This window comes from Cebus imitator, unplaced genomic scaffold, assembly GCF_001604975.1.
Source record: "Cebus imitator isolate Cc_AM_T3 unplaced genomic scaffold, Cebus_imitator-1.0 Scaffold85, whole genome shotgun sequence".
In the NCBI taxonomy this organism is placed as follows: Eukaryota; Metazoa; Chordata; class Mammalia; order Primates; family Cebidae; genus Cebus; species Cebus imitator.
In genome coordinates this window covers 4,405,041-4,420,139 of record NW_016107400.1, presented here as the reverse complement: position 1 = coordinate 4,420,139, position 15,099 = coordinate 4,405,041, and the positions used below count along the sequence as shown (strand labels likewise).

General features: G+C 37.6%; 1 protein-coding gene across 1 annotated transcript in view; it reads right to left on the bottom strand.

Annotated features, from left to right (window-relative positions):
* The window catches only part of LOC108308392 (ATP-binding cassette sub-family A member 3-like), a 154,478-nt gene that overhangs the window by 58,995 nt on the left and 80,384 nt on the right, over positions 1 to 15,099 (bottom strand). The window contains exons 17-19 of the mRNA XM_017534180.2: positions 14,374 to 14,668; positions 1,449 to 1,695; positions 1,091 to 1,299 (exon numbers count right to left, since the gene is read on the bottom strand). Of these exons, the coding sequence (XP_017389669.1) occupies positions 1,091 to 1,299; positions 1,449 to 1,695; positions 14,374 to 14,668 (751 nt within the window). The remainder of the gene's footprint in view (positions 1 to 1,090; positions 1,300 to 1,448; positions 1,696 to 14,373; positions 14,669 to 15,099) is intronic.

The following is a 15,099-nucleotide window of genomic DNA, read 5'->3' as shown; positions in this document are numbered from 1 at the left end:
TTTTAGCATTTAGTTATTGTGAGTAGCGTTCAGTGAACATAGAAGTGATGGTAGATCTTTGAAATCCTGATTTGAACTCTTTTTGATAAATACCCAGAAATGGGGTTGTTTGATAATATAGTAGTTCTATTTTTAATATTTTGAGGAACCTCCACATTGTTTTTTATAGTAGGGGCACCATTTTGCATTTCCACCAACAGTTGGCAAGGGTTCCAATTTGTACAAACTTTACCAATAATAGTTATCTTTTTAAAAATCTTTTTAAGAAAAAGTCATCCTAATAGGTGTGAGGTGATTATCTCATGGTTTTGATTTGCATTTCCCTGTTAACTAGGAAAATTGAGCAAATGTTCATATACCTGTTGAAAATTTATGTCTTCTGAGAAAATCTATTCAATTCCTTAGCCCACTTTTGAATTAGGTTATTATTTTTTGCTATTGAGTTGAAAGAGTTCCTTATATATTTTGGATATTAACCCCTTTTAAGATGTATGATTTATAAATATTTCCTCCCATTCTGTAGATTTTTCTCTTGACTCTACTGATTGTTTCCTTTGCTGTGCAGAAGGTTTTTAGTTTGATGTAATCCCAACTGTCTATTTTTGCTTTTGTTGCCTGTGCTTTTGGGGTCATAAAAAAGTAATGTTTCCCATATGTTTTCTTCTAGTAGCTTTATAGCTTCAGGACTTACATATAAGTCTTTATTATATTTTAAGTTGATATCTGCATATGGCATAAAATAATGGTCTAAATGGATTCTTTTGCATGTGGATATTCAGAATTTTCAACACAATGTATTCAAGAGACTGTTCTTTCCCCATTTTGTGTTCTTGTCACCTTTTGTAAAAAATTAACTGATGGTAAACGCATGAGGTTATTTTGGTACTCTTTTTTTTCCATTAGTCTATATCTCTATTTTTATGTAAAGAAGTTACTTTTTAAATTAATAATATGGTAAAGTTTCTACCATGAGAGTTTTGCAATGTGTTTCCCAAGTTAATAAGCAAGGATGGTTTATTAACAAGAGCTAAGTTTCATAACCATTAGAATAGGAATTTTCCATGAGCCCTCAAGAAACTTTACTTCACACTCACCATTATTAAGAAACAGGAAGCAAAGAAGACGATGAAATCCCACAATAGGGCAGAAAGCCAGTACACAATGACAGAGACGCCACTCACAAACTGAATGTGCTTTGTCTTAGTGGTTCTCTCAGTCACTGTCAGGAGACAATAGCCACTGATCAGAAGAGCCATGCCAAATTGTAAAGCTAAGGCCAATTGTTGTCCATTTATAGGCCTACGAAAGAAGACATATCAGAAAATCAACATAGCAGAAAATACAGATTTCAATCAATAGCTATTTTTAATCATATAAATGTAATCAGATACGGTGGAAAGAATGTATTTAAAGAATAAAACTGAATTCTAATGAAAAGAATAACATACTTTTCATTGTCTTTACCATCAGGGGGTGGCTGAGGTTTATTGGAGACTGTTAAGGAAGCATCGGCCCCAGAAAGTGACTTGAAAAGAATGTTGTCTAACACTGCAAGAGCCGCAGATGGTGAATGATATGCTTCATTGTTGAACAGAGCAGTAAGTACTACTATGTTTGGCTTTGACTCAATAGAAAGTGCAACGATACATAAACGAATACAATCTTTTGTTTCCCTCAAGTACCTCAGTAGGTCACCTAGATGAGAAAACAGTATTGGTCAGTGTGTCCACAATACAGATCACCTATAATATATGCCAGGGAAGAGGAACAAATAATTTTGCTACTCGTCCCCTTCAATTATCCCATAATGACTACTTCAAACATTTGCTGTTGCCTCCAGCACTTTACTCCATCATTACATTCCTGTCTCACTTTATAGCCTATAAAGTAAACTACTACTTCTCTGAGCAAACATAGACCCTCTCAGCTTACTTACCTATCTTAAACTGATTTATGAGTGTTTTCACTTATAGCTTTGCTAATCTTACAGCAGACAAAGCCTTCCTCTGGAAAGCATAGAAGCTAACTAAAAACATTAAAAACATTAAAAAATATCACTTCATTAAGGATGTTAGAGAGCTAGGAAAAGTACTGTATCAACATTTGAGAAGAATGGGAATGCTCTAAGAAGAGTCCAACATTCTACATTTTTTTTTCTTTGAGGCCTTTATGGATTTGTAAATGGTAGAGGTATCTCAGTAAATCCTCAGGCTCCCTGTGGGCTCAAGAAGGGTGATACCCTCACAGAAAGAGTAAGAAATGGACCAATTCTTTCTTTAAGAGATCAGTCTCACTGTGTTTCCCAGGCTGGAGTACAGTGGGAAATATTCACAGTCATGATAATAGTGCACTACCGCCTCAAACTCCTGGGGTTGTGTGACTCTCCCTCCTAAGTCTCCCAGGTATTTGGGGCTACAAACCCTTGCCACCATGCCCAGCGTAATAACACACACATTCTTATAAAAATTTCAACCCAGCCTCAAATTACTTCAATCCATGACTGGATTTAGATCTTTCCTTAATCTTACTGCCTGCCAGAAGTAAAACCGAATCTCCTCTGGAGAAGATAATCTTGATAATTTTCATACTCGATATCAGGCATTGAATTAAGAAATTATCAATTATACTAAGAAACAGAACCAAGAAAAAGTGCAGTATCCATTATACTAAGAAACAGAACCAAGAGAAGGTACAGACAATAGAAACGGATTCACTGATGGGCCAGTTAGTAAACATAGAGAATTTACCAGAGAACTAGAGTCCACAGAAATAATCAAATGTTGATATTGAATTGAAAAACGCATTAATTACAATTAAGAAGTTAATACAGTGGCTCACACCTATAATCCCAGCACTTTGGGAGGCCAAGGCAGTGATCATGAGGTCAAGAGATCAAGGCCATTCTGGCCAACATGGTGAAACCCCATCTCTACTAAAAATACAAAAATTAACTGGGCAGAGTGGTATGTGCCTGTAGTCCCGGCTACTCAGGAGGCTAATGCAGGAGAATCACTTGAACTCAGAGGTTACAGTGAGTCGAGATCATGCCACTGCACTCCAGCCTGGTGACAGAGTGAGACACCGTCTCAAAAAAAAAGAAGTTAATACTTAACTATACAGTAGGTTGAACACAAATAAAATGTAGATTAGGGCACTGGCAGACAAGTGATTAGAATACCCAGACAAAAAAGCAGTGGATGGAAAATAAGAGAGAAGACACATATTACCAACGTTAGGAATGAAACAGAACATCACTACCCATCATGCAGACATAAAAAGGATAATAAAGGAATTCTATGACCAACTCTACACAAATATGATGGTTAATTTTATGTGTCAACTTGACTGGGTTGAGGGATACCCAGATAGTTGGTAAGACATTATATCTGGGTATGTCTGAGAGGGTGTTTCCAGATGAGATTAGAATTTGAATCAGCAGACTGACTAAAGAGCCTCATCAATGTGTGTGGCCATCATCTAATCCACTAAGGGACCAAATAGAACAAAAGCATGAAAAAAGGGCAATTTTCTTTCTCTTCATGAGAGAAAATGTGCCACCTATTTTCTTCTGCCCTTAGACATTAGCAATCCTGATTCTCAGACTTTTGGACTCTGGGACTTAACACCAGTGGTCACCTTGGTTCTCAGGCCTTTGGCCTCAGACTGAATTACTGGCTTTCCTGGGTATGCAGCTTGCATACAGCATATTATGGGACTTCTTGGCCTCCATAATCACATGAGCCAATTCCTCTAATAAATCTTTTCTTTATACATTTCTCTCTCTCTCTTTACACACACACACACACACACACACACACACACACACACACACACTCATGTTGGTTCTGCTTTTCTAAAGAACTCTAATACAACACATGAATTCAACAGTTATTTGAAATAGACCATTTCTTCAAAACATGCAACTACGGATTTGCTGTCAAGATGGCTGAATAGAAGAAACAGCTCTGGTCTGCAGCTCCCAGTGAGACCGATGCAGAAGGCGGGTGATTTCTGCATTTCCAACTGAGGTACCTGGTTCATCTCACTGGGACTGGTTGGAAAGTGGATACAGCCCATGGAGGGTGAGCTGAAGCAGGGTGAGGCATTGCCTCACTTGGGAAGCACAAGGGGTCAGGGGATTTCCTCTCCTAGCCAAGGGAAACTGTGAGAGATTGTACCGGGAGGAATGGTGCACTCCAGCCCAGATACTGCAATTTTCCCACAGTCTTCACAACCTGCAGACCAGGAGATTCCCTCTGGTGCCTATGCCACCAGAGCCCTGTGATTCAAGAACAAGACTGGGTGGCCATTTGGGCAGACAGTGAGCTAGCTGCGGGAGTTTTTTTTTTTTTTTTCCATACCCCAGTGGTACCTGGAATGCCAGTGAGACAGAACCATTCACACTCCTGGAAAGGGCGCTGACACCAAGAAGCCAAGTGATCTGGCTTGGCAGATCCCACTCCCATGAAGCCCAGCAAGCTAAGATCCACTGGCTTGAAATTTTTGTGGCCAACACAGCAATCTAAAGTCAACCTGGGATGCTTAAGTTTGGTGGGGGGATGGGCATCCACCATTGCTTAGGCTTGAGTAGGCTGTTTTACCCCCATACTGTAAACAAAGCCACTGGGAAGTTCGTACTGGGTGAAGCCCACCTCAGCTCAGCAAGGCCACTGTGGCCAGACTGCCTCTCTAGATTCCTCCTCTCTGGGCAGGGCATCTCTGAAAAAAAAGCAGCAGCCCCAGTCAGGGACTTATAGATAAAACCCCATCTCCCTGGGACAGACCACCTTGGGGAAGGGCCAGCTGTGGGTGCAGCTTCAGCAGATTTAAACGTCCCTGCCCGACAGCTCTGAAGAGAGCAGCGATCTCCCAGCACAGCATTCGAGCTCTGATAAGGGACAGACTGCCTCTTCAAGTGGGCCACTGACCCCTGTGTATCCTGACTGGAAGATACCTCCCAGTAGGGGCCAACAGACACCTCATACAGGAGAGTTTGGGCTGGCATCTGGCAGGTGCCCCTCTGGGATGAAGCTCCAGAGAATGGAACAGGCAGCAATCTTTGCTGTTCTGCAGCCTCTGCTGGTGATAACCAGGCGAACAGGGTCTGGAATGGAGCTCCAGCAAACTCCAGCAGACCTGCAGCAGAAGGTCCTGACTGTTAGAAGGAAAACTAACAAACAGAAAGGAACAGTATCAACATCAACAGAAAGCATGTCCACTCAGAGACCCCATCCGAAGGTCACCAACATCAAAGACCAAAGGTAGACAAATCTACAAAGATGGGAAGAAATCAGCACAAAAAGCCTGAAATTCCGAAAACAGAAAGCTTCTTCTTCTCCAAAGGATCACAACTCCTTGCCATCAAGGGAACAAAACTGGATAGAGAATGAGTTTGACAAATTGACAGAAGTAGGCTTCAGAAAGTGGGTAATAACAAACTCCTCTGAGCTAAGGGAGCATGTTCAATGCAAGGAAGCCAGGAACCTTGAAAAAAGATTAGACGAACTGCTAACTAGAATAACGAGTTTGGAGAAGAACATAAATGACATGATGGAGCTGAAAAACACAGCACAAGAACTTCATGAAGCATACACAAGTATCAATAGCCAAATCAATCAAACAGAAGAAAGGATTTCAGAGGTTGAAGATCAACTCAATGAAATAAAGCAAGAAGACAAGATTAGAGAAAAAAGAGTAAAAAGAAATGAACAAAGCCTCCAAGAAATATGGAACTATGTGAAAAGAACAAATCCACATTTTATTGGTGTACCTCGAAGTGATGGGGGGAATGGAATGAAGTTGGAAAATATTCTTCAGGATATTATCCAGGAGAACTTCCCCAACCTAGCAAGGCAGGCCAACACTCAAATTCAGGAAATACAGAGAACACCACAAAAATACTCCTCAAGAAGAGCAACACCAAGACACATAATCATCAGATTCGCCAAGATTGAAATGAAGGGAAAATGTTAAGGGCAACCAGAGAGAAAGGTCAGGTTATCCACAAAGGGAAGTCCATCAGACTAACAGTGGTTCTCTAAGCAGAAACCCTACAAGCCAGAAGAGGGTAGGGGCCAATATTCAACATTCTTAAAGAAAAGAATTTTCAACCCAGAATTTAATATCCAGCCAAACTAAAGTTCATAAGTGAAGGAGAAATAAGATCCTTTATGAAGAAGCAATTGCTTAGAGATTTTGTCACCACCAGACTTGCCTTACAAGAGCTCCTGAAGGAAGCACTAAACATGGAAAGGAACAGTCAATACCAGCTACTGCAAAAACATACCAAATTGTAAAGACCATTGATGCTATGAAGAAACTGCATCAACTAACAGGGAAAATAACCAGCTAGCATCATAATGACAGGATCAAATTCACATATAACAGTATTAACCCTACATGTAAATGGGCTAAATGCCCCAATTAAAAGACACAGACTGGCAAATTGGATAAAGAGTCAAGACCCATCAGTGTGCTGTATTCAGGAGACCCATCACACATAGGCTCAAAATAAAGGGATGGAAGAATATTCACCAAGAAAATGGAAAGCAAAAAAAAAAAGAGCAAGGGTTGCAATCCTAGTCTCTGATAAAACAGACTTTAAACCAACAAAGATCAAAAGAGACAAAGAAGGACATTATATAATGGTAAAGGGATCAATGCAACAAGAAGAGCTAACTATCCTAAATATATATGCACCCAATACAGGAGCACTCAGATTCATAAAGCAAGCTCTTAGAGACTTACAAAGAGACTTAGACTCTCACACAATAATAGTGGGAGACTTTAACACCCCACTGTCAATATTAGACAGATCAATGAGACAGAAAGTTAACAAGGATATCCAGGACTTGAACTCAGCTCTGGACCAAGTGGACCTAATAGACATCTATAGAAGTCTTCACCCCAAATCAACAGAATATACATTCTTCTTAGCACATGTGACACTTATTCTAAAATTGACCACGTAACTGGAAGTAAAACACTCCTCAGCAAATGCAAAAGAACGGAAATCATAACAAACAGTCTCTCAAACCACAGTGCAATCAAATTAACTCAGGATTAAGAAACTTACCCAAAACAGCACAACTACATGGAAACTGAACAACCTGCTCCTGATTGACTACTGGGTAAATAGCTAAATTAAGACAGAAATAAAGATGTTCTTTGAAACCAATGAGAACGAACACATAATGTACCAGAATCTCTGTGACACATTTAAAGCAGTATGTAGAGGGAAATATATAGCAATAAATGCCCACAAGAGAAAGCAGGGAAGATCTAAAACCAACACCCTAATATCACAATTAAATGAACTAGAGAAACAAGAGCAAACAAATTCAAAAGCTGGCAGAAGACAAGAAATAACTAAGATCAGAGCAGAATCGAAGGAGATAGAGACACAAAAAACCCTTCAAAAAATCAATGAATCCAGGAGCTAGTTTTTTGAAAAGATCAACAAAACAGACTGCTAGCCTGACTAATAAAAAAAGAAAAGAGGAGAATCAAATAGATGCAATAAAAAATGATAAAGGGGATATCACCACAGATCCCACAGGAATACAAACTACCATCAAAGAATGCTATGAACACCTATATGCAAATAAACTAGAAAATCTAGAAGAAATGGATAAATTCCTAGACACATACACCCTCCCAAGGCTAAACCAGGCAGAAATTGAATCCCTGAATAGACCAATAACAAGTTCTGAAACAGAATGATTCACAGCCAAATTCTACCAAAGGTACAAAGAGGAGCTGGTACCATTCCTTCTGAAACTATTCTGAACAATACAAAAAGGGGGAATCCTCCCTAACTCATTTTATGAGGCCAGCACCATCCTAATACCAAAACCTGGCAGAGACACAACAAAAAAAGAAAATTTCAGGCCAATATTTCTGATTAACATTGATGTGAAAATCCTCAATAAAATACTGGCAAACTGAATCCAGCAGCACATCAAAAAGCTTATCCACCACAATCAAGTCAGCTTCATATCTGGGATGCAAGGCTGGTTCAACATATGCAGATAAATAAACATAATCCATCACATAAACAGAACCAATGACAAAAACCACGATTATCTCAATAGATGCAGAAAAGGCCTTTGACAAAATTCAACACAGCTTCATGCTAAAAACTTTCAATAAACTAGATATTGATAAAACATATCTCAAAATAATAAGAGCTATTTATGACAAACCCACAGCCAATATCATATTGAATGGGAAAAAACTGGAAGCATTCCCTTGGAATACTGGAACAAGACAAGAATGTCCTCTCTCACCACTGCTATTCAACATAGTATTGGAAGTTCTGGCCAGGGCAATCAGGCAAGAGAAAGAAATAAAGCGTATTCAATTAGGAAAAGAGGAAGTCAAATTATCTCTGTTTGCAGATGACATTATTGTATATTTAGAAAATCCCATTGTCTCAGCCCAAAATCTCCTTAAGCTGATAAGCAACTTCAGCAAAGTCTCAGGATACACAATCAATGTGCAAAAATCACAAACATTCCTATACATCAATAACAAACAGAGAGCCAAATCATGAGTGAACTCCCATTCACAACTGCTACAAAGAGAATAAAATACCTAGAAATACAACTTACAAGGGATGTGAATCACCTCCTCAAGGAGAACTATAAACAACTGCCTAAGGAAATAACAGAGAATACAAACAAATGGAAAAACATTCCATGCTCATGGTTAGGAAGAATCAATATCATGAAAATGGCCATACTGCCCAAAGTAATTTTTAGGTTCAATGCTATCCCCATCAAAGTGCCATTGACTGTCTTCACAGAATTGGAAAAAACTACTTTAAATGTCACGTGGAACCACAAAAATAGCCTGCATAGCCAAGACAATCCTAAGCAAAAAGAACAAAGCTGGAAGCATCACACTACCTGACTTCAAACTATATTACAAGGCTACAGTAACAAAAACAGCATGTTAGTGGTACCAGTACAGATATATAGACCAATGGAACAGAATAGAGGCCTCAGAAATAACGCCACACGTCTGCAACAATTGGATCTTTGACATACCTGACAAAAATAAGCAATGGGGAAAGGATTCCCTATTTAATAAATGGTATTGGGAAAACTGGCTAGCCATATGCAGAAAGCTGAAAGTGGATCCCTTCCTTACACCTTACACAAAAATTAACTCCAGATGGATTAAAGACTTAAACCTAAGACCTAAAACCATAAAAACCCTAGAAGAAAACCTAGGCAATACCATTCAGGACATAGGCATAGGCAAAGACTTCATGACTAAAACATTGAAAGCAATGGCAACAAAAGTCAAAATAGACAAGTGGGATCTAATTAAATGAAGGAGCTTCTGCACAGCAAAAGAAACTATCGTTAGAATCAACAGGCAACATACAGAATGGAAGAAAATCTTTGCAATCTATCCATCTGACAAAGGGCTAATATCCAGGATCTACAAAGAACTTAAACAAATTTACAAGAAAAAAACAAACAACCCCATCAAAAAGTGAGCAAAGCATATGAACAGACACTTCTCAAAAGAAGACATTTATGCAGCCAACAAACATATGAAAAAAAGCTCATCATTACTGGTCATTAGAGAAATGCAGATCAAAACCACATTGAGATACCATCTCACGTCAGTTAGAATGGGGATCATTAAAAAGTCTGGAAACAGCAGATGCTGGAGAGGATGTGGAGAAATAGAAATGCATTTACACTGTTGGTGAGAGTGTAAATTAGTTCAACCATTGTGGAAGACAGTATGGCGATTCCTCAAGGATCTAGAAGTAGAAATACCAATTGACCAAGCAATCCCATTACTGGGTATTTATCCAAAGGATTATAAGTCATTCTATCATAAAGACACAAGCACACATATGTTTATTGTGGCACTGTTCCAGGCAAAGGCTTGGAACCAACCCAAACGCCCAACAATGATAGACTAGATAAAGAAAATGTGGCACATATACACCATGAAATACTATGCAGCCATAAAAAAGGATGAGTTCATGTCCTTTGCAGGGACATGGATAAAGCTGGAAACCATCATTTTCAGCAAACTAACACAAGAACAAAAAGCCCAACACTTCACGTTCTCATTCATAAGTGGGACTTTAATAATAAGAACACATGGACACAAGGGGGCAACATCACACCTTGGGGCCTATCAGGGAGTTGTGGGGGCTAGGGGAGAGATAGCATTAGGAGAAATACCTAATGTAGATGACGGGTTGATAGATTCAGCAAACCGCTATGGCACATGTATACCTATGTAATAAATCTGCATGTTTTGCACATGTACCCCAGAACTTAAAGTATAATAATAAAAAAACTATACAACTATGACAACTCAATGTGAAGCAGATCATTGAATAGCAATAATTAAGGAAATGTAATTCTCAACTAAAAATTACATAAAGCAAGTCTCCTGGCCCCAATATTTTCACTGAAGAATCCTATCAAATGTTTAAAGAAGAATAAGCAGTAATTATATAGAACATATTTTAAGAAACAGAATTGAAAATATTTCTCAATTTAGTTTATGAAGCCAGTGTTACCTGATAATGAAACCATACCAAGACAGTACAACAAAAGGAAACTACAGATAAATATCCTTTACGAATATAGATGTAAAATTCCTTAACAAAATATTAGTAAACACAATTCAACAATATATAAAAGGAATTATGCACCATGACCAATTGGAATCTGTTCCAGGGATACAAGGCTGATTTGATATTTGAATATCAATTAATATCACCCTCCATATTAATAGACTAACAAGGAAAACTTACATAATTATACAAATCTATGCAGAAAAAACTTTTGAGAAAACTCAATAAGCATTCATGATAAAAAAAAATCTGAGAAAAATAGGAATAGAGCAGAACTTCTTTAACCTTATATAAAGCATCTAAAAAATTCCTTACAGCTAACATTATACTTAGTGGAGAAAGACTGCATACCTTTTTTCCTAACATTGGGAACAAGGAAAAACATTCACTCTCACCACTCTGATTCAACATGGTGATGGAAGTTCTATCCAGCGTAATAAAACATAAATGGGAAATAAAAGGCACAGAGATTACAAAGAAAGAAAACGGCTCTTATTTGCAGATGATGTGATAGTCTACATAGAGAATCCCAAGAAACCAACAAGAAAAATTTCTAGAACTAATAAATAAGTACATCATAGTTGCAGGATATATGGTAACCATATAAGAACAAAAATCAAATAATTATATGCTAGAATAACATATGGACACCAAAATTGAAAGTGCAATACCATTTACATTAACTGAAAAAATGAAATATTTAAGCATAAATTAACACACCACGTGCAGGACTTGTATGTTGAAAACTACAGACCACTGTTGAAAGAAGTACAAGTTTTCAGTCAATAAAGGGATATCCTATATTCATGGATTCGAAGACTATATACAATAAAGATGTCAATTTTCCTCAATTTACTATACAAATTTAATCCAATTTCTAACAAATTTCCAAGCTTTTTTGTAGGTATAGACAAACTTATTTCAAAATTTATATGGAAGAGCAAAGAAACTAAAATAGCCAAAACAACTTTTAAAAACAAAAATAACATGGGAAGAACCAGTCTACCAGATTTCAAATATGGCACTAGTTGAAGGGATAGATACATAGATTATTTGAATAGAAAAGAAATCTCAAAATAGAACCAAAGATGCCCAACTGTCTTTTGGTAAAGGTGCAAAATAATTAAATAAATATCATGATTCAGTAACGGAGCCATTGCTGCCGGAGCAATTGGACATCTATAGGCACAAAAGTTAACCTTGACTCAGATATCACACCTTTTACTAAAATTAAGGCAAAATAGACAATAAATGTAAAATGTAAAGAAATAAAACTTTTTAGAAAACTGCAAATCTTTTTAGGAGAAAATCTTCAAGATTTAGGGCTAGGCAGAGAGTTCTTAGACTTGACATCAAAAGCATGATCAATAAAAGGAAAAAAATACATTAGGTTTGATCAAAATTAAGAAATTTTACCCTGAAAAAAACCTTCTTAGGGTGATGATAATCTACAGTATGAGAGAAAATAATCTTTAAAACTGCTTAAAACTCTATAGTAAAAAAGACCCTGAAAATTAAACTGAAAAATAGGCAAAAATGATGAACACATATTTCACTGGAGATGATATTCAAATGGCAAATAAGCGTATGAAAAGATGAAGAAATGCAAGTCAGGGAAAGGTAAGTTAAAATCACAGTGATACTATCACTACTCACTTATCACAATGGACAAAACAAAAATAGTGACAACACTAAATCCTGGTGAATATGCAGAGAAACTGGATCACTCATACATTGCTGAGGGAAATGTAAAATGGCACAGCTACTCTGGAAAGCAACTAGATAGTTTTCTAGAGAACTAAACATGCACCAGCCCTGTTGCTAGAAAAAATTTAAAAACAAGTTATGCCCAGTGTTCTCCTTACTTGTTATAAATAACAAAAATCCCATTGTTGAGCTTCTGCACAGCAAAAGAAACTGTCAACAAAGTAAACAGACAATCTACAGAATGGGAGAAAATTTTTGCAAACTATGCATCCAACAAAGACCTAATATCCAGCGTCTACAAGGAACTTAAGCAAATTTACAAGAAAAAAACAACCCCATAAAAAAGAGAGCCAACAACATGAACAGAGAGTTTGCAAAAGACGACATACACGTGGCCACGAATCACATAAAGAAAAGCTCAACATCACTGATCATTAGAGAAATGCAAATCAAAACCAGTGAGTTACTATCTCACTCAAGTCAGAATAGCTTATAATTATTATAATTATTATTTTATTTATTCATTTGTTTATTTTTAAGTTCCAGGGTACATGTGCATGATGTACAGGTTTGTTACATAGGTAAACGTATGCTGTGGTGGTTTGCTGCACCTATCAACCCGTTACCTAGGTATTAAGCTCAGCATGCATTAGCTCTTTTTCCTAACTCTCTTCCCTCCCATTCTCCCTCAACAGGACCCAGCGTGTGTCGTTCCCCTCCCTGTGTCCATGTGTTCTCATTGTTTAGCTTTCACTTATAAGTGAGAACATGCAGTGTTTGGTTTTCTGTTCCTGTGTTATTTTGCTGAGGATAATGGCCTCCAGCTCCATAAATGTCCCTGCAAAGAACATTTCTTTTTATAGCTGCATAGTATTTCATGGTGGACATATACCACATTTTCTTTATCCAGTCTATCATTGATGGGCATTTGGGTAAATTCCATGTCTTTGCTATTGTGAATGGTGCTGCAATGAACATATGTGTGTATGTATCTTTATGGAATGATTTATATTCCTTTGGATAAATACCCAGGAATGGAATTGCTGGGTCAAATGGTAAAATGGTATTTCCAGTTCTAAATCTTTGAGGAATTGTCACACCGTTTCCACAATGGTTGAATGAATTTACATTCCTACCAACAGTGTAAAAGCATTCCTATTTCTTCACATCTATTGTTTCTTGACATTTTAATAATCACCACAGAATAAATGTCATTAAAAAGTCAAAAAAATAACAGGTGCCGGTGAGCTTGCAGAGAAAAAGGAATGCTTATACACTGCTGGTAGGAATGTAAATTAGTTCAGTCATTGTGGAAGACAGTGTGGTGATTTGTCAGACTTAAAGACAGAAATAGAATTCAACCCAGCAATCCCATTACTGAGTATATACTCAAAGGAATATAAATAATTCTATTATAAAGATGTATGCATGTGTATGTTCATTGCAACACTATTCACAATAGCAGCAACGTGGAATCAACCCAAATGCCCATCAATAATAGACTGGATAAAGAAAATGTGGTGCATGTACACCATGCAATACTATGCAGCCATGAAAAAGAACGAGGTCATGTCCTTTGCAGGGACATGGATGGAGCTGGAGGCCATCATTCTCAGCAAACTAATGCAGGAACAGAAAACCAAATACTATATGTTCTCACTTACAAGTGGGAGCTAAATGGTGAGAACACATGGACACATAGAGGGGAACAACATATGCTGGGGTCTATGGGAGGATGGGGGTGGGAGGAGGGACAGGATCAGGAAAAATAACTAATGAATACTAGGCTTAATACCCCTATGACAAAAGTTTACCGATGTAACAAACCTGTACATGTAGCCAAGAACTTAAAAGTTAAAATAATAAAATAAACAAATCTGAAAAAATGAGGACATTCTTTGACTTTAATATAACTGGCTCTAAGACATTCATGACTAACAGGGGAAGGATAGAGTGGGTAGCCAAACATTATAGTTAAGACCCTCTTTGGAAGTAACACAAGAAGATCATCTCTGAGAGCAGTCTTTTTTTTTTTCCTCGATGAACTTTACCTTGTACTTCCTGAGGTATTTGGTTCTCAGACTTGAGCATGCCCTTCAGGTGTTTTGAGAGATTTGCAGCCAAATCAGAATTCCCAGAAAGAGAAAAGGGCACAATGGTTTGGCCATATTGACCCAAATCCATTTGCCTGATAATTTCATCCTCTGAAGTGTGACCAGAACTTAAGAGAAAGGCAACGGAGCCTATGAGTCCCAGGATCTGTAACAAAAGCAGTTTCCAGTTGCGCCAGTTGAATATGACCCTCTTTACGAACATGGCACGGAACTGCTGGCTGTAGAGAGAACACTAAGGAAAAAAGAGAAAAACACAACATTACAACAGTCATAGACCCAAGCGTGCCATTCATGTTGAACTTCATTAAGACGAATGCTTTGAAATTCTGTGGTATGAACATATACGAGTTTTATATTACAAACACATCAAGTTTATAGAAGTAAATACTTGGACTAGAGCCTAAGAGTAGTATAACAGGACACAGCTGTATGATCGATCTTTTCTTTGTATGAGGCAGGGGTCAACAAACTATGGCCCTATGGTCTGTTTTTATAAACAAAGTTTTATTGGAACACAGCTATGTCCATTTATTTCTCTATTTTCATGGTTCTTTTTGCGCTGTAATGACAAAGTTGAGTAATTGTGACAGAGACCAGATGGCCTGTTAAGCCTTCAATATTTGTTATCTCTACATAACATTTACTAACCTCTCCTGTAAGATG